The sequence below is a fragment of the Trachinotus anak genome, unplaced genomic scaffold (assembly GCF_046630095.1).
Source record: "Trachinotus anak isolate AG129_WGS33_773 ecotype Australia unplaced genomic scaffold, CSIRO_AGI_Tana_v1 ptg000012l, whole genome shotgun sequence".
In the NCBI taxonomy this organism is placed as follows: domain Eukaryota; kingdom Metazoa; phylum Chordata; class Actinopteri; order Carangiformes; family Carangidae; genus Trachinotus; species Trachinotus anak.
The window spans coordinates 649,476-669,907 of NW_027273863.1; the positions used below are offsets into that span (position 1 = coordinate 649,476).

Consider the following 20,432-nt stretch of genomic DNA (forward strand, 5'->3'; position numbering starts at 1 on the left):
TTAAAAAAAAAGATCCGCTGAATGAGCTTTAAATCTTTTTGCATTATTGTCAGTGCCCTTTGATCCTTCTATTGTTGTTGCATGTTTGAAAGGAACAGTTTGACGTTGTGGGAAATGAGCTTATTTGTTCATGCCCTGAGTTCGATGAGAGGATGGATCGTGTTTATTAGTCAACTTTGGAGGTGCTGGTGGCCAGATGTTGTTTGGACAGAGGGAAGCTAGCTGTTTACAGTCTTTGTGCTAAGCAAAGCTAACTTTCTCATGCCTGTAGTGTTTATATAAATTTTAGTGTAAAAATATTAGTGGTACCCTAATTCAACTCTCAGCAAGGAAGCTAATAAGAGTATTTCAACAAATTTCTATTCCGTCAAATGCAATTAATTCAATCATTCATGTATTTTTGAATAGGAAACTTGAGTATGTGACAGACCCGTAGACCAGCAGGTTCTTCTCCACTCTGAAGCACTCAGATCGAGGGTAGCCCTGGGTTTTATCTTGGGGTCGTCGTGGTTTGGATGAGGGCTTGCTTGGCTCGTCCTCGTCACTCTCCAGCTCTGAGAACTCCAGCATCTCTTCCTCTTTGACGCTGCTGTAGTGCCGCGTCTGCTTCCTCACCCTTGGTGTGTCAATCACCAGTGTGTTCTGGAGAAAAATTCAATGATAACATTTAGTCTGCACGCTTTTATGGCCTGGAGTCTGGTGGCCTGAAATCCACCAGTAACAATATGCAAACACCTCCTGTTTTGTTTCTGTGACGTGGCCCATTTGTAAACTTCTTGTATACTCTGACTACTCTGTGAACCCTTTGAATAAATGGCATCTTCTCCACCAAATCTGATTAATTAGATATTTGGCCCCATGTTTCATTCCTGATGCTGAGAAAATTGCTTCCCAGCTCAGATACAAACTGACATTAATTATGCTTTCTAATGAATTGCATTTTTGTTCAATTAATTTGATTTTTCCCCCTTACAGTTCCATTAATATGTGCAAACAGGGCAGTAGTTAGTTCCACAATTATCACACAGCACTGCAGTCATTTCCATTTTAACATCACACAGCAAGAAATCTGTGGGGAGCGGCCTGCATTCACGCTCACAGAGCTGCGGTAAGTGTGTCAGTGTAGGGTCCTAAGAAAACAAGTGAGCAAATATAAAGAGGCAAGGAAAGGAAGAATATGAGGATGGCTGTTAGCAAAACGCTCAATGTGTGGAAGAATGTGACCGAGCTTGTGTTTCTGTGTGTGTGTGTGTGTGTGTTTGAGTGCTTGCCTAAGTGATATCTCTGTACCCTCCAAGCATCTGTGCTCTGTTAAGTGGAGCTAAGCAGCTTACGCTCTCTCAAACACACACACACACACACACACACACACACACACACACACACGAGCAGGGAAACATGGGTAATTAAGGAAGAGAGGAGATTTTCAACTGTCAATATTAATCTCTCTCTGCTCCCTCCTGTTCTCTCTCTCTCTCGCTCTCTCTTTCCTCTTGAACAAATTCCCACTGCTAGCTCCCTCTCAATAAGGGGACACCACCACGAGTGTGTGTAAGACTCAGTATGGATCCATAGTGTGATGTTCTCTCTCTATGGCTTTATGGCTACATCGTGTCTGAGTTCTTGAGTGGGATTTACATTGCAGGTACTTTTACATTACATATTTACATTATGTACAGTTTCAAGTGTCATGTGTGTGAGTGTGCGTATTACTCGTCCATTGATGGCGTCCAGGTCCAGCTCAGCTTTCTTAGCCCATTTCTGCCAGAAGTCTGGATCCTCAAGAGAAATGTCTGTTCGGTTTCCTGTTGCAACAAAACTGGCCTGCAGACAGAGGAAAAACATGATGGTCAACCGCAGGTGATTGGACTTATTCATCTCAAACAGTGTGAACTAACTATATGAGTAAGGGCGAAGATTTCACTGTCATTTGCTATAGTTTCTACCTTAGCAAATGTAGAGCCCTTCCCCTCAGACTCTATGGTAATGGTGTGGGTTCGTCTCTGGAGGATCTGGTCAATATCTTCCTCACAGAATTTAGAGCCTTCGTCTTCTTCATCCATTAGAGCTCCATACGCTCCCTTTCTCAATAAGTCCTCGATCTCCTTCTTGGACAACTGCTGGACCTGGACCACAGAAGAATTTCAAAGGAATCAGACAAGTACCCAAAGAAAGGGTCTGAAAACATTGTGAGTGATCTAACACACAGTACACTACAAAGATTCATTGACAGTGGATGCGTTTAGTGGGCGATGGGTCTTACCCCACTGTTGGCATTTTCCCGTCCGCTCATGCTCTGTAGAACGGCCTTGTCGAGACCCAGCTTCAGACTGGCCTTGTCGAACATCTCCCTCTCGTAGCTGTTCCTGGTGATCAGACGGTAGATCTTGACTGCCTTTGACTGGCCGATACGGTGACACCTGGCCTGGGCCTGGTGGGAGGGCAAATGTAGAGATTCATGAACATTGTTCATGAAAGAATTTAACTTGATTTTCAGTTCAGTCCACAGGAGTGTGCGTCTGAGAAGAGAACTGATGATTTGTGAATATCTCAATGTGGCTGTACCTGTAGGTCGTTCTGCGGGTTCCAGTCAGAGTCAAAGATGATGCAGGTATCTGCTGCAGTCAGGTTGATGCCCAGTCCTCCAGCCCTTGTACACAGCAGGAACACAAAACGATCCGAGTCCGGTCTAGAGAACCGGTCGATGGCTGCCTGCCGCAGGTTACCACGGACTCTGCCGTCTATACGCTCATAGGGATATCTGGACACGTAGTTAAAGCACAGGGGTAAATTACTGTCATATTGGCAAAGTTACTAAAAATATCAACACAATGGTGAAGATTATCCAAGCAGATTCCCAACATCGGTTTTGGGGCCAATCCACTCACGTTTTAATGAATCGGTATTGGCTAAAATAACCCGAATGAAAATCAGATCCTTTCTTTACTGTATTTCTCATGTCTGAGTGCAAATTAGAAACTTTCAGGCTCGAGTGGCACCAATTTCTGACATTCAGGATTGCTACACACGCAGGTTTGCTAAGCTACAACACTAACACATTACTTATCAAATAATATCTCTCTACTCCTGCTTTCATATTAGCCATCACCTGTGTCATCTAAGCAAATGTAAGTATTAGATCAGACTGAGTATCAGCAGATATTAAATATTAATGGGCTTGGATCAGAACTGGGATCAAAAAGCCTTGATCAGAATATCCCGATACTATAGTGATCATAACCATCTCATCAACCTTTGCATTTGTCAAGGAAACGCTAATCTGTCTCCATTTTTACCGTCTCTGGATCAGGTAGTCCTCCAGGATGTCCAGACAGCGAACCATCTGACTGAAGACCAGGACTCTGTGTCCACCAGCCTTCAGTTTGGGCAGCAGCTTGTCAATGAGCACCAGCTTGCCGGCAGCTTGAATCATGGCCTGGAGAGCCATGTCCGGCATATCGGCCCCACCACTGTGGGAGTCCCTGAACTCCTCAGCGATCTTCTCTTCCGCTCCTAGACGACAAAAAACAACAATTACAAATCATCAGGAAAATAAATTATTGGTTTACTGAGGCTTTACACTGTGATGGTGTCTCTGCTTTGGAAGGGTTTGTGTATACCAGTAATGAGGTAGGGATGGTTGCAGCATTTCCTCAGCTCCATCATGGTGTTGAGGAGGTTGGGCACGCTGGCTCCTCCGCCGCCACCTCCTCCTCCTCCTCCTGCACCTCCTTTGGACAGGAAGGAGAAGTTCTTCTCCAGAATGGCCCTATAGTATTTCTTCTGGATGTTGGTCAGCTCCACCTGACAACAACAACAGCTGGTTAATTTTTTTTATTTCTTGAGACATGACAATCTCACACACTTGTTAAACCAGATGATTGGAGACTGTCACAAAAATAGCTGAAAAGGTTTTGACAGCAGAGATCACAGTCCTACCTCAATGATGGTCTCCTCCTTAGGGGCTAGGTTCTTCTCCACATCCTCCTTCAGTCTTCTCAACATCATGGGCTTCAGTATGCCTTGCAATTTCTGAACCTGAAACACACAGATATGATGTTAACACTTAACTGGAATGGGGATTCAGGAATTGTGCGTTGAACTCGTGAGTTGTCCATTTACCTGCTCTTCAGTCTTCAGGTCTCCAAATTCAGTCATGAATGTCTGTTCAGATGGGAATCTCTCAGGCTCCAGGAAGTTGAGTAAGCTGAAGAGCTCCTCCACAGTGTTCTGGAGGGGAGTTCCTGTCAACAGGACTTTGTGCTCCTGGAAGAGAAAGCAGAGACAGGAAAGACATATTTAGAGTTTCTAAAATTGAAAGCAGGATGCAAGAGCAATTAAATTATCATGTCACAGGTACTGGGCTAATTTGTCCAATTTTAACTGATTATAAGCACGTATACATTTCTAAGAGGCCTTTGAAAAAAAAAAAAAAAAATCCAACAAGACAAAACATTATTTATATCAACTTGTACTTGGTGTGCCAAGAAACTGGAAACACGTACCTCTTCCTAACTCCTTGACTTGCCATAACCACCACTGTGTAACAAACAAAAAGACCACCACTCACCATGTCCATCATTTTCAGTCCTTCCAGTAGTTTGCAGTTTCTGTTTTTGAGGCGGTGGGCTTCATCTATCACCACACAGCGCCATGGGATGCTGCGAAGCTCTGGACAGTCAGCCAGAATCATCTCAAAGGTTGTTATCACGGCATGAAACCGATATGCTCCCTTTATTATCTTACCCTGAAGGGGAGAGAGGGAAAATGAAGATCAATATTGTGTATGTATATGTACAATAATGTATTTGTTCCCAACTTCTTTATTATCTTATCCTGTGGATCTAGGAGGGACGCAGTTTTCACTTTTAGGTCAAAAGTAACTAGGCCACAGCAGCTCCATATATTTGTGAGGAAAAGCCAAGAAAAGCTCTGACATGAAGGCTTAAGATAAAGTTGGACTTGTGGCAGTCATCTGTAGTCAGCGATGACTGTGTTCCACTGGTTTTGTGTTTGTCTTCTGTATTCAAACCAGAGGATTGTACTATGAAGCAAGTTCAGGCATCAGGACATCTTTTCGTTATCTGGCTTCACTGAGCCTGATAACCACCGTCGTGTGTGATTGTGGTTAACAACTCTGTAAGTCAACCCAAGTTTTCCCAGGCTAAAAGCAAAGACTTGTCTAAAGCTCCATCTCTCTCCACAGCTTTGCATCACACAATATGAGGCAGCCATGCTCACTTTTGAGTGATCCAATCACATCTGATGGATTTCATTTCAGTCACTTTTGTAACTAAACCCTGCCTGCATATTCTGTCTCACTCAGAAATGTGTCACATTATTGTGAGTTTCAGTGACTCCATCACTAACTTCACTGTACTGGAACTGGTCTTCTCTGGAGTCTGGTTAACATCAGGGGTTTGACAAAGACTTTGGTGACTTAGGTAATATAATTTTTTTTTTTTTTTTAATTACTCCAAACCAATGCAGTGTTAAAATTGTGATGCAGGTTTGCACAGTTTGCATAAAATTATTAATTGCATCATGCTGTTTGCTTTCATTTTTATCATCTGCAGTGGTGCAGTCTGGGCAGGCAGGGTAAACATTGGTAGTAGCAGAAGAGTTTAGCAGCACTGTCTCATACCTGCGTATCTCTATGATACATCTCGTAGGCCTGGATGGTCTTGCGGCTGGCCTGACTCCCATGGTAGACCACTGCGTTGAGCTCAGTCCAGGTCCTGAACTCTCGCTCCCAGTTGGGGATGGTGGAGAGTGGGGCGATGACGAGGAACGGCCCCTCAATGGCCTTCATGTAAATCTCATAGAGGAACGTGATGGACTGGATGGTCTTCCCTAGACCCATCTCGTCAGCCAAGATACAGTTACGTCTGTGGAGGACAGAAGACGTGCGCACAGTGAGAGGCTGAAACAGATGGGCAGAGTGTAGATTCTGCATTTCACATTATTTTTACATCAGTTTCTCTAAACTGGTAAAGACTGCAATGCCTACTTGTTCATTACCAAAGACTAGTCCCACGCTGGCCCTGCTGTAAAATTCCATGACTTTTACATGACTAAGTCAATTATCTAAATCATCTAAAAGATTTTCCCTCTTGGTTTATTAATGTTGCTTTTCCAAAAGGGAGAATCTGTCTTCACTCCACTGATCTAATGTAAAAAACACGTGAGACAATTTGGAATATACTTGGTGCTATACTGGTGGAAAAGTCTCTCATTTCTTATATGAAGAGATATGTTTGAAATTCTTTTTTCAGTCCTGGAATAACACCCCTAATATTTCCATGTTATTCAAGAAAATCTGACTAGCATACCACCTCAGACAAGAAAACATGAAAGCACAACAGACAGAAAAAATATGTTCTTAGACTTATGATGATCTGCAATCTTCTATTGGTGCAACTGAGTGATTATGTTTGTCTACAGAATCCTATAACACCATCAGAGCAGATTTTTCAAGCACGGATGGCGCCAGTGGGAAAACCACCATTTAATGTCCACTTTAATGTCCACTGAAGACTATGTTCACATGTACAGGCTGGCAGCAGCAGCCGGGGACTAATTCTCACAAAATAAAAGTTAATGGTGACTTACGAGTTGTACCAGTTGAAGGTAAGCCAGTTGAGGCCTTCTAGCTGGTATTCCCTGAGTGTGTTGCCATTCCTGTATTCTCTGGAGCCCTCCAGCTTTTTCCAGTCGGCTGCAGGAGGCCGATCCTAGGCACAGAGAAATTATTTAGGGGTTATTATATGACACTGAGGTTTACTAACCCCTATCAAATCATCAATGTAGACACACTGATTTTTGAAGAGGTGAATGGATTTAAAACTGGGTTTCACAGCAGCATCTAGAGCTGAAACAGTCAATTACTCAATAACCCTGCTGACAGAAAATTAATTAAATAAAAACTTTTTTGATAGATTTTTCAGTCATTTAAGTGATGATTTGCTGACTTTAGGCAGTTTTCTATAAGACTGACCACTAAAATTTACAGTAAACATGGTGCTTTCAGGGTAAGGAGGAATCCAGGTAAAGAGGAGTTGAGGGCCAAAATCCTTTACTTTGTCATTCACTTAACTATTTACAAGTTGAATTTTTAACCAAATTCATTAGGATTCATCCCCTGGGGAAGATGAATGTCTGCCACAATTGGTCCAGGTTGTGGAGATATTTTTTTGTTAGTCCAACTGACCATCCCCTCAGCCACACTACTAGTTAAAAATATATCTGCCTCCAAATAATGCCGCTGTACGATGGAGCACTTCTAACATGGTCCTTGAGGAGAAACAGTAGGCAGTAGTTAAAGAGATGGACACAGGAAAAGAAAAGAGGAAAAGATCACAGCCAGTCAGCTGCTTCTGTTCAGCTTTAAACACACTGTTAGTGGTTTGGACCGGCCACAGGAGCAGGGCGTGTGTGTGAATGTGTAAGACCACAAGAACGTGGCCCTGAGGAAAGCATTACGGGAGCTGTAAATCTGCAGGAGCAAGGCACAGGCAGCAGGCCAACACACACAAACACACACAGCTACTAGGAGGCTGGGACAGCAATAGCACCCAAAGAGCGTCAATCGAGGAAGACACACACAAACACAGGGCTACTTACCACTCTTTTAGTGTTGGGTGTGCGTGCTGCGTTGCGTTCATACTCCTCTATCTTGGATTGCTCGATGTCGGCCTTCAGCTCCCAGGTGGAGTCTTCGTAAGGCAGACTGCACCATTTCACCAAATATAAGGTCACCGTCTGCACACAAACATGAAAATTGGTGAGTGTGTAAATTGCAAAGAAGAGAGAGAGGCTCAAACCCATGAAAGATGACAGGAAGAAATCAAAGCACCTCTCCATTTTCATCTGTGCTCTCTGAAATGTCCAGGACACGGTCCACCTCCACGTAGTCCGGGTTAAAAGGCTCATCATCCATCTGGAGAGAAAGCAATTGGATTTTTACTGTTAGAACCAAGGAGAGTGTTTTATGATAGGTTGGCTTACACCGTGTGTTAGGGTGAGGCCAGATGATTTCATGTTTGCAGCATATGACTGCTGGAGACTGTTAGTGTGAATCTATTAGTTTTAGCAGCACATACTTTATACAATATGTGTATAAAAGCACTATTACAGCTATAAACGTCAGCAGATTTTGACACCTGACAAAGTGATTATCAGTTCTCGGTTGGTTTGACTCATGTATGCACACTGGCTTTAGAAAGTATTCAGACCTTTCCACCTTTTGCACACTTTGTTATGTTGGAGATTTAATTTCAATAGAAAAAAATTGCCAGCCTGGCACTGGCAGACCAATTCGGAAAAATGTAAACAGACTACAACATGAGCGTAGCTGTTCTTCTTTTAGAGAAAAGCCTGTTTAAGTATCACAGAAGCTGCTTCAACAGACCTCTTCACATCAGCAGCAGCCACTTGGTTGTTAATGAACATGCTTTAGGAGCTCCTGTGTCAGTCGTCATATCAAACCAACCCCATTTTACATTAATGGTTGCAATGGGCCCAACCGGTTTCTGAACAGATGGAAATCTGTCTATCATAAATGAAAGTGTAAGGAGACGACCCAGGCAACGGGCTAATTGTGCTGTAGAGCTCGGGTCTTACCTCAGTTATAAAGTTGTTGAGTTGCTGCTTGGCCTTAAACCTCTTGACCTTCTGGTGTATTCTCTTGTCCTTCTCCAGCTCCTCCAGATCTGCCCATCGACAGTGGAGGTATGAACTGCAACACGAGACACACAATCAGTGATTCATATCACTCGTATCAAAGTCTTTAAAAAATGATAGGCAATGCACAACATCTGCAACATTTTGTAAGTATGTTTTTAAGTTTGTCAATTGTTAAATTATCTGCCCTCTCAGGCAACATGCTACATGCACCTGAGCTCTTTGTGGATTGTAAACATCCATTTTTTAGGGCATGCATTGTCATTTTACTGAGAGCTGGGTGCACAGTGGAGTTGAAATGATAATTTGAGTATCAAATTAATGAGACGATTAATTGATAACAAAAAAACAATCATTAGTTGCAGCCCTCTTCCTAGTGTCACTATCAGAGGGTGTTTTGATGGGCTATCCAGGATATTTACTACCATTATTAACCTTACGCCCAGCACTGAAGCTGAAAGAAAAAACTATGTTGAGAGTTGTCATCCGTACCGGAGGGCCAGGGTACCATAGTAGGATTCATCTTATCCAAGACAGTTATGTGTTCATTACGTCAGATACTCTCTTTGAATGGAATACAGTGCTGCATTGTGGCTTGTTTGTAGCTGTGTTTTCAAGTCCATCTGCAGCAAGTCTTAAGTCCGCTCTAAAAATATTTTGTTAGTCCATCGTCAGTTTAACCTGCAAGAGTTTCTGAGGGGTAGTGTAACGGGTTTTGCTGGTTTTGGAGGAAATAGATTCAAGATGGCTGCCAAGAATTACTGCAGTCACAGGTGACCTCAAACAGTCACAGAATGTGATTCTGACATGGTACAGTAACTCAGTCAGAAACACCCACTGAGAAAAATCTTCCTGAAGACGCCTGACAGAGCAGAAATTGTGGTAAACAGCTAAATGCTCCTACACTGTAAAAAGGCCACCTGACGGCTGCGGTGGTGCTTCAGATGGACAAAGAAGATCAACAAAAGGTGTCAGCCTTCTGTTCAAGGGACAATCGCAGTCCATACCTCTTCACTATAAGCCTTGTTTACCCAGTGTTACTTTGTATGGCTCACTCGTGAAAATGTGGAGGATTACTTCAGGACATAGGACTTCATCAGAGAACATATTTGTTTTGCTTTCCTTCTTACAGATGTCTGAGTGTACTCAAAAACAATAATCTGTGTTGTGTTTTTTTATATTTATTGTAATGATAATGGTCCAAAATGATGTGTAAATGCACAGTTAGCCAAACAACATCAAATATTCTGTACCTCACATCCACTGAACAAAAGCTGGACAAAACAGCAAGTGTTTAACGATATCACAGGACACAACCACTTTTGAGTGAGTGCGGAGCACAAATAAATGGGTCATCTCATGGTAAAATGAAGTTACTGAGGTTTACAGGCTAAATATACTGAGCTTTTCACACATCCCCCTGTGGAGACTCTGGGGTGTGTGTGTGTGTGTGTGTGTGTGTTGAAAATAGGTTTTAAAAAGAGGGGGACCTGCTGTGAGAGACAAAAGAGATGGAGAGAAAAAAAGTGTTACTCACAAGCCCTTGAACTTGACATAGAACTCCTCCACCTCCACTTCCTCCCCCATCTCCAGCTGAAAAGAAAAAAAGGTTAATAATCACTACAAATATAGCAACTGCATGTTGAAAGAGCAGAAGTGGCTCATCATTGTTATACAACATGTGGTTGAATTAGTGCAGTGGCACAGAAGGAGCCTGCATACCAGTTTCACACTGGCCTGTCAGTCATCAGTGAATCTCACTCATTCTCTCACTGAGGGGAAATATTGTTTCATTCATATCTTGTCAGGATCACAGCTATTTGCTGTTTTGTGTAAAACAAAGCCCAGACATGAACTAAGCTGGAGAGTGTCAAAACAAACTATTCAATAGATTTTTGGGGAAAAAAAAATTTAAATCTAGAAATCAATTTATAAAATACATTTCAAAATATGTGGATTAGAAAACTTAAAGACTTATTTACTTAAAGTAGCTCAGTTTATGACTCATATTTATTTGTTTCCATACATGTGTGAAAGGGGAAATACCAAAACAGTAGCCCTTTCAAGCACAGCCATCCACTTCCATTCATCATCACTACTGCAACACACACACACACACACTTCCACCACGCTACTACTACTGTAATGCCATGAATCATCACTCACACACACACACACACACACACACACACACACACACACACACACACACACACACCCTGCCTGAGGAAATGCTAGCTTGGCGTCTGGTGCAGCTAGCATTGTGGTTTTGGCTGTGTGCCAAGCCCAGGGTCAACTCTGAATGGAGCTGTGAGAATGTGTGCGTGTGCGTGTGTGTGTGTGTGTGGATCCACTGGCAGCTGGCTAGCAAAGGAAAGTTGGCTGGTGACTGAATGTGCATGCATGTGTTGGCTCAGGGATGAGCTTTCTTTAGACAAGCCATCTAAAACAAAGCTGGGTATTCTCTCTCACATAAACACACACACACACACACACACACACACACACACACAGTCAATCAGATGCACACACCCTCTTGCACACTCAGAGCGCCAAGCACTGAAATACAAGAACTCTTGTCTCTGCTTACCAAATGAGTGTGTGTGTGTGTGTGTGTGTGTGTGTGTGTGTGTGTGTGTGTGTGTGTGTGTGTGTGTGTGTGTGTTTGTGGGGTATGTGTGTAATCTGCTTAGACCAGCTGTGGAGCGGCTAATCAGATGACGTAAACCATGACTCGGGCAGGGTGTCTCTGTGAGCATGTCTCTGTGTATTGTCTGGTATCTAACCTGTTTTTTGGAGGTGCGCAGGCCCATGATCTTCTCCACAATAGGCCCCTCGGCTTCAGCCACATCCTGGAAACACAGAATAACAAAAGTGTTGGAGCTTCATTCAGCCTGTCACATGTTTTCATATCACCAGCTTGGTCCAGGTGTTCATACACAGTCCCTGCTAAACATACTGCCCTTACTACATCTAACCACAGTAACATCTGAAAAGAAAAAATTCTATATAAGCATGGTTTTGATTTGTATTTACTGTCGCTGGATATGGCTGGGGCTGGGTGTCATTTAAAATTTCTCGATGCTAGTGCCAATGCTTTTTCCAATAACTTACTTTGAGAAATACAAAACCATGCTTACATTTTTTTCCCCGAATGCTAGTGTAGTTTAGATATACTTTGGCTTTTTAATTAACATCAATATATGCCACTAAGGCTACAACAACCCCCTTTTTTCATAAAAAAAAAAAAAAAAAAAAAAAAGACAAAAAGATTCTCAAATGTTAAATGTTGTCTACACACAATGTTCTGATGTAACTCAGGCACTGTTTAAGACAGAACACCAGAGAAAGTCTACAAATCTAAAATTCAACGACAGATTTTGGTACATACAGTCAATAACACAGTACCAAAAATTTCTTTTGGTCAGATGCTAAAACTGATTGGATAAAGACACAGACAGAAAACTATTACAATCTGTTCAGCTTTAAAAAAGGAGAGGCAGACAAAAGTAGCAAAAACCTTTGAGAAAAATATGACTATGATGCATTGTACACTATTTATATGTATTGTGATACAGTAGAATTTGTGGAAATTGAATTGAGGTAATGTTTATGGATAAACTAACAGTTGGGATTAGGATTTCTGCCTGTATGAAATCAATACAAAATCATTTCAAAAGTCAACATACTTTTGCCTTAAAGCAGCTCAGCTCACTGATGTTTGTTGTTGCCGACAATGACCAGATACACTCTAAACCGATAAAGGAAACCCAAGCTGTACCTGTTGTTGGGATGATGAAGATGGGGATTTAGGTGCTGGTGAGTCATCTCCACTGTCATCGTCCTCTGAAATTCTAAACTCCAGATCCTCTGTGTACCTCTTCCGCTTCACCTGACGACTGGAACGGCGTTTCTGATGGACAAAGACAACACACAAGGGTGTCAACGCTGTGTTCATCAGCTGTGGTTTCTGGGGCCCTTCCAAATATTCCCAGATCAGCTACTAGATGTCCTTCTCACTTCAGTGAAATTTTACTCAACATGAAGCAACAGGCATCTCCAAAAGGCAGATAAATGAATATAGTTGTGTAATGACAAAACACAATGTATCCTATATTACACCATATTAAATCAGAGACTGATATAGGAAACTACAGGACTTTATCTTAACTTTATGCAGCTAATAACCAGGTGCTACTCCGTTTACATGGCCAACATAATTACACTGGAACATAGAAATGGATCTGATTGAGGAGGAATACAGTGGAGTGCTGCTTGCTCCTCCAAACAGCATATTCCACAGCAAAGCAGTACTTAAAAGTATGAATTTTCATTTTACTGGAAAATATTGTCACAAAAAGCAGCAACTGAAAAGTGCTGCTGATGCATCATGGGAACTTAGAGGGGCCTATGTGCTTGGTCTTTCACTGGGGCTGGTTTAAAACACAAGCAATAGATGCCTAGTGGCTCAGAGGTTTTTATCTGTACAGTGACACTGAGAGATCTACAAAGGTTTCATGGCGTCTTTTGTTGGACTTCCTGGAACTATGCTGCAATGCAATTCCAGCCATGACTTTGTCCTTTCTGGAGTAGTGTGCTGGTTACTTTTCCATGTATGTGTCCTGTACCTGTACACCATCATCATCCTCCTCTTCAGGGGGCGACGGAGGTGGAGACTTCACCTCCACATCGTCGCTGACTGACAACTCCCTCTTCCTCTTGGAATCCTTTTTAGCAGTGCCAGCCCCAACCTCCGACTCCACCTTCTTATTGCTGCAAGGAAAGAGAAAAACTTTACACTTAACTGAAAAAACACCACAGGACCCTCAAAGCGTTTCCTCTTTTACAGACAAGGCATTCTTGTGTGTGTGTGTGGTGTGTGCGTGAGTGTGCCTGTCTGTCCCAGGGTGGTCGCCATGTTTGATTTACCCATTTAGAAATCATTAGTGTGCCTCAGGCTTTGGCACACAGGGGGTTAATATGATGAAAGGCTGTAAGGAGGCGGAGGGAGCAAGATAGAAAGATAGAGAGATACAGAGAGGAAGAGCAAGAGAGGCCCAGAGAGAGAGAGTGTGAGTGAGTGACTGAGCAAGAGAGAGAGAGGCAGACAGACAGAGAGAGGCCCCAGAGAGGGGAGGGGGGATGGGTTGAGAGGCCCCCAGGCCTCCTCTAATCTCTGGCATGGAAAGGAAGAGGAGCTGGCTCTGTGAATACACACCATAGAGGAAGGTGAGAGGACACACAACACCACTCTGCTGTCTCTCTCTCACACGCTCCTAGTACTCAATTACTTTTCTGTCATTACCAGTCTGAAGTAATATGGCGAGGGCAGTTCACAAGATGTTGATTTTCAAATACCAGCATACAGGTAGGGTTGAGGTTTGATGGCATCCTACAGAAACCACATCATGTACAGAATCTGCTTTATGAATCTTTTAAATCCATGAGAAAACAAGTCCAGTCTATTGACCCTTTTGACTGCTTCTTGCTGTAAATATGAATTGAGAACTGTCAAGTTGATAAACATAAAATTAGAAATGCAAAGATCAGAAAAGCTGAAACACAGTCAAAACGTAATAATAATTTATAGGTTATAGGTAAGGCTCTGGATAGGACAGCATCTGGGTCTGAACCCGGACCACGTATTGGTGACCTCGGCCAACAGCTAACGTTACGCTAGTTACCAGAAATCAACTCTTCTTCGCTGCTCCATAAAAGTAGTCGCCAGTGGCTGCACAGTGCAACTTCCTATATGGGCTACTGTTTTAGAGCAATGAAGAAGAATTGATTTCCAGGAAAACAGTGGTTTTATCTGGGTGTGAAAGTATAAAGTTTATCAAGACATTACGTGGTAATGGATTGGTACATACACTCACATACTCGCCAATTCCCGATCCAGTATTTTAGGTAGCACTTGCGGCATTTAGTATCAGAATCAGAACAACTCTACTTAAATATTGTAATAGTTCAGGGTTAAGATTCAGGTTTAACTGTTGTTTCTGATCATTTCACTGACTCAGCACGCACACTGATCTTGTTGCCCTTTTCCCACTGCAAGGTCTAAACAAAACGTAATGTGGCCATTGTAAAAAGTTCTACCTGAGTTCCCGGAATTAGATTTTGACACTATTCATGAGAAAGCCTGGCTTTTGCCATGGACCCTCCATCAGTGTATTATTTTGTAAATTACATTCACAACAATGTGAAAAAGGTTTAATTCAATAACACTAACAACTCCTTACATTGGTTTCAGGCTACGTCCACACTACCAGATGAGCATTTTCACATTTTTGTATCAGAAGTTATCTCTGTCCATAGTAACACACCTGGAAACACGTACCACATGACCATTCATGTACACTGGACATGCTACAGGAAGCAGATTGTATACTCTACATCGGCTAGAGTTGGTTAGTTGCTGAATATACTACAAAGAAGGAACAGCGAAGACAGCTGTAGCATTATAATACAAAATTTAACTGCTGCTAGCAAAGACAACAAGGTCAGTAACGCTTATAATCAGTTATCCACATTTAATTCAGTCTGTCACCTTTTTCCAATGTCGGTTACTGCCCATTCACACTACTACACAACCCAAGAGTTTTCAAACTAAAACAGGGCCAGCAGCGTTTCCAGAAGTCTCACCTTTTTGATCACATAACTTGTAAAACACTTAAATAATCCTGCACTAAAGCCTCAGCTGAAGCTAAGAGAAGTCCAGGTTATGTGTTATGTTATTTTCTGCAGCTGTGAGAGTGGTGTTAAAATAGTGATGTTTGTTTAACCTAACAAACTATTGGTTTGCAGGAGGACACTGGCCAGATAACAGTAAAGTTTGGTTACCTACAAAAGTTACTTTGGTAGTAACATTTATTAGCAACATCTGATATAATCCACTAGTGGCATTTGTCCCTTCAACAGGCAAAAACTACAGAGTGAGGAGAGATAAATGATTCATATGACATTCGTTTGAATCTGGGTATTTGGCAAACCTGGAACCAGATCCATCGCAGAAGAAGCTATCAAAACACAACTGTACTGTTCGCTTTACACTTGTTGCCTTTTTTAAATACTAACATAAATAAATTATATATTTAGGCTATAAGAAAATAATCTGCTCTACTAACTTAGGAAAAAACTGTTGTGTCTCCTTTCTAGTGCGAGTGTGTGTGTTTCCTTCACTCCCTCTGCAGTACTGTGTGCCTGGATCTCTCTCTCTCCTCCTCTGTGCCTGTGTTGCTCATCCTCTCTCCTGCTCTGTGCCTCACTCCCTCTTTCCTCGTCTCTCACCCCCTCTGTGTCCCTGGGGCCCTTCTCCTTTCATCCTCACGCCAAGAGCAATCACGATCTCCGTGGTAACGGCTGGTCATGTGACCTGCACCTGTTCCTCTGGCTGGTCGCCACACGCTGGAGCCATCTGGCCACACACACATGCATGCACACACACTTCTCCACTTGGCTGCCTTCTGCCCTCTCTTCCTCCTGGCTTCTTCATGGCCTCACTTCTCTTCTCAGTCGCTCCATCTCTCTCCAACTCTTTGTGCTCAGTCCATCTCTTCACTCCTTCTCCTCTCCCGTCTCAACTCCACAACTCTCTTCTCCAACAGTCCATCTTTCCTTTATCAGTCTCTTTTACTTCCCCCGAACTGCATTAGCTGTTTGAATGAATCAACTGGCCTGTTTCCACAGAGTGCACCAGTTCAGTACAGTACAGTTTGGTACAGTACTGTACACAATTATTTGCGTTTCCATTTGTGAATGGTACCAAAACCACCGACCCATCCTGTACCATTTTTTGGCTCCCTTCCGTTGGGGTACCAAGCATAATGGTACGGTACCTAAAGGGTGGAGCTAGACCAGGCTAGAGCCACTGCAGTCTGCTGATTGGGCGACAGACAATCGTCACTTCCGTGCGACAACGTGCCATTTTTGAATATCCTGTGGAACAACACACAGACTGTCCCATTTTTAAATACTCCGAAGAAGGAGTAATGATGCCAGCGAACAGCAGCCAAGCAGAAAAAAAACCAAGCTGCTGGATGTCCTCCATTGTTGCGTTCGGTGTTGTTGCACCTTTATGATGTTGCGCTACTCGTCTTGCTGACGCGGCTATCGCCATCTGGCAAACACCCAGCCCACCAAGTAAGGGTTCTGTTTGCAGTCGGAACACAAACCAGGTCAGGGCGAACTGTACCGTACTGAACCAGTACACTCGGTGGAAACACGCTAAATGTGTACCACCATAACCTCCGAGGATCACTGGCTGACCATAAATACATTGCTTCTGTGTTCTGGCATCACATCATTCTGCTGATTCTGATAAAAGAAGCAAATGTATCCACAGTTTTTATAAACAGCGGAGAAGTTTATTTACAACTTCTGAAGAGTTTCAGTGGTTTCTTTACATACTTTTATTTTATAAAGTCAATTGACATAAATTAAGCTGACCACAGTGCCGTGTTTTCATTATTAAATCACTGACTTGCTGTGAGAACAAATCTCATCATCACAGTGTCTCAGCATCACTGTTCTGCTACATAAATCAAACTCACACTGCTTTCACTACACATTTCTGAGACCAAGTGGTGTCAGAATTTTGGACCCCACTGTATGTCTAAATGTTGAGTTATATTGAAAGTGAATGTAAACATCTTAATGTCAGCTGTTACATTACCTCCAGCTCTTTATGCTGTCCAACACAAGAGAAGCACAAACAACTGAATAACTAATTAGGATCTGCTTTATGTCACTGACTCAGGCTGTTTTTTAGCATCTGGCCGTGAGATATTGTCAGCTAGATATGCCAGGCCTGACATTAGCCTAAATAAGCAAAACATTTTTTTTACCCATTTACAATATAATTCTTAAAATATCTAATGTTACCGTTAGTGATTTACCAAAGTTTGCATCAGGCTGTGAACTTGATGACATGAAAATATTGAAAGTTTTCACATGTCCAGAGACTTAAATTATCTCAAGTACATGATGCCAATTTCATTTAATATGTTTGAGAGTCATTGGTTTGTTATGTATACCATTTTGGAAACTGTAGCACAGGCAAGGTGTCAGAATCATTGGATTCACAGTGTATGATGTCAAGAAATGAAAACCAGGGGACAGAAAATAAGTAAACAGAGATATCATCAAAAGAAAGTGAACTTTGTCATATCAAGACTTCCTGGCCAGCCACCATCTCAATAAAATATTTTCATTATCAATCATCTCTTTTCGTTCAACTTTCAACTGAGACATTAGTTACCGTGAAAAACACTTTGACGGAGATCAGGCACGGTAAATCCAGGAGGAAGTAAGGTGATTACTGACATCATTGCTTGAAAACCCTGATAAAACTCAATACCTACAAGTGAAGGTATTAAGTTGATGCTGCACTAGCCACATTAAACGTCTCCATATAAGGACATGTCTGTCCAGGTGTATGCAAGCTCCACCCTCTCCCTCCTCAATGTCTCACATTCATAGCTTTGTATTCTCACATGCTGGACAGCTGTGGTGCACGGTGTGTGGGGGTGTGTGTGTGTGTGTGTGTGTGTGTTTCTCTCTGTGTGAGAGAGAGGGGTTGAGATGCTTCTGTCAGATGAGGGGAGGGAGGATAAAGGAAAGAAAGGAGGCAGAGCGGTGGAGGAAAATATGGGGAGGGAAAGAGACAAACTGAAGAGGAAGCCAAAAATGGGGGAAGGGTGGGGTGTAAGGGACACCTGCTGCCATGATGAGTCATATCACTGAATCCCCACACACACACACGACCCATGGCTACAAAAACAACAACAGTGCCCAGAAGGCAGTTGAAAAGTGCTGTATTAGCACACACATCTGCAGACACGCACAAAGCAAGGTGTCTGCATGCACATCTGACTTTTTTATGTGTACTGCAAACAACAACGCCCCCTCCCCTGCCCCCCCTCCAAATCCACACCCACCCACTCACCCACGCAGGGCAGGGTGTGGCAGCTGAGAGCTGAGTTATTTATAGATGTACTTCCTCAGCGAGGTAGACAGAGAGCGAGCGAGCAACAGAGCTAGGGAAAAGGATAGAGAGAGACAGCAAGGTCAAAGGAGAGGAGCGAGCTGAATGGACGAGTAATGCACCTGATTCTTTCTGACTTGCTCACATATGCACGCTTTCCTGGCCAGCAGTAAATGCATCGGAGATTGTGATCGTCATTGGAATCAAAGTCAGCCTACACAAACTATTCCTGCCATTGAGTCACATTTTAATGCTTTAACAGTGCCTCCCAGAATATTCAATAAAGAATATTCATTCATGAATCAGCTGAGACAAAATCATAAAAAAATACACTCTACAACTTCAACTAATGCCACATAATCATCAAAAACAGGGGGCATTAGTCCACAGCCAAGTCTGAGGTTAGCAGGGCTGGGGCTGCCATATGCTTGTCCCACGATTCGAAACCATCACGATACTATGGCGCAGATTTATTGAGATTTTTGAGTGCTGTGATTCTACAAGGATTGTGATTCGATATTTTGATTCATTGCGATTTTTGTTTACTATTTTAACACTAGACCTTGGAAAAGAGATGAATCTTACACTTTTAGAGACTACATATACACAGTATATCATGAGTCATATTTCCACAAACAACAACAATCACATGTCAGTCAGTCTTTCGGAGTCTTATTTCAGTAGCATCATTTCTATGAACTCCACAGCTCTGTCTTAAAGCCATGCTAATGAAAAATGTGTCAGTGGGAATATAACTTTACAGGTCATTAGGCTATGGGCCAATACATCAGTCTTCTACCTACAAAGATAACAGCCATAAACTACTGTTCCACTGAAGGTGAAGTACTGTTGTAGTCAAGGTAAATAAAGTACTGTTAAAATTAAATTGATCAAAATGGAGCTGCTGGTGCTTTGTCTCAGCCTGGGAGACACCTGAGCTGATGCTTGACTCAATCTGATATTACAGTTTTTGACAAATGAAAACTGTCTTTTTTGGTTATACACCATCACTAAATAGTACTAAACAGAATATCCTATCATGGTGGTTCTATATGCCTGGAAAACTGACACACTCTTCTGTCCATTCATGTACAGACTGGTGTTGAAAACCTGTGTACATTTAGGCAAAAAATCCTACAATTAGGTTTTCATAAGAACATGTGTAGCACATTGCACATGCAGACTGGTTGGATTTCTGAATACCTTCACTTCTGACAATGCAGAGCTAACTTTACATGATTTGTGGTGACAATGCCACAAACTGCACATGAAGGAAGTGAAAACTGAAACACAGACCGTGTTCAAAGGGTTAACATTATGGCCCAACATCCTTGTTACACCAATTAAAGGAAGGCTTCAGCCTGCTCTGTGGTGGCTTATTTGTTCACACAGAGATGCAAATACACAGTAGAGAAAGGAATACACTGTAGCTTGGTATGGGCCACATGAAAAACTCTCAAGCTTTGGGGCTTATTTCTCCACCCACTGGTGGAAATCTTGCATAAATCTCCCAAAAACGCAATGGAACATATGTGCTAGTGGCCCTCGCACAGAGTTTTCTCTACACCAAGAGGGAAGTTTTAAAAAGTTTTAAAAGATCTTAAAGCGTTACTGTTTTTAGCATCATACGCCAGAGAAGTAAAAGAAGAAAGTGAAAAATGAATCAGATTTGGAAAAGTGTCTTGAGCAGCACACACAAACACTCCTTTAAATGAAATCAAATGCAACATTTAAGTTCACAAAGATCTTGCAGTTATACAAAAAC

General features: G+C 42.4%; 1 protein-coding gene across 4 annotated transcripts in view; it reads right to left on the reverse strand.

The window, feature by feature from the left end:
• chd7 (chromodomain helicase DNA binding protein 7) overlaps window positions 1-20,432 on the reverse strand; it is a 71,613-nt gene that overhangs the window by 21,664 nt on the left and 29,517 nt on the right. For all 4 annotated transcript variants that reach the window (XM_071490268.1, XM_071490267.1, XM_071490266.1 and 1 more), the window contains exons 5-23: window positions 13,311-13,455; window positions 12,464-12,595; window positions 11,469-11,534; window positions 10,220-10,275; window positions 8,623-8,737; window positions 7,856-7,939; window positions 7,624-7,761; window positions 6,613-6,734; window positions 5,645-5,888; window positions 4,571-4,747; window positions 4,123-4,266; window positions 3,940-4,038; window positions 3,621-3,804; window positions 3,297-3,513; window positions 2,566-2,761; window positions 2,264-2,431; window positions 1,947-2,126; window positions 1,714-1,824; window positions 431-642 (exon numbers count right to left, since the gene is read on the reverse strand). In XM_071490268.1, the coding sequence (XP_071346369.1) occupies window positions 431-642; window positions 1,714-1,824; window positions 1,947-2,126; window positions 2,264-2,431; window positions 2,566-2,761; window positions 3,297-3,513; window positions 3,621-3,804; window positions 3,940-4,038; window positions 4,123-4,266; window positions 4,571-4,747; window positions 5,645-5,888; window positions 6,613-6,734; window positions 7,624-7,761; window positions 7,856-7,939; window positions 8,623-8,737; window positions 10,220-10,275; window positions 11,469-11,534; window positions 12,464-12,595; window positions 13,311-13,455 (2,790 nt within the window). The remainder of the gene's footprint in view (window positions 1-430; window positions 643-1,713; window positions 1,825-1,946; window positions 2,127-2,263; window positions 2,432-2,565; window positions 2,762-3,296; window positions 3,514-3,620; window positions 3,805-3,939; window positions 4,039-4,122; window positions 4,267-4,570; window positions 4,748-5,644; window positions 5,889-6,612; window positions 6,735-7,623; window positions 7,762-7,855; window positions 7,940-8,622; window positions 8,738-10,219; window positions 10,276-11,468; window positions 11,535-12,463; window positions 12,596-13,310; window positions 13,456-20,432) is intronic.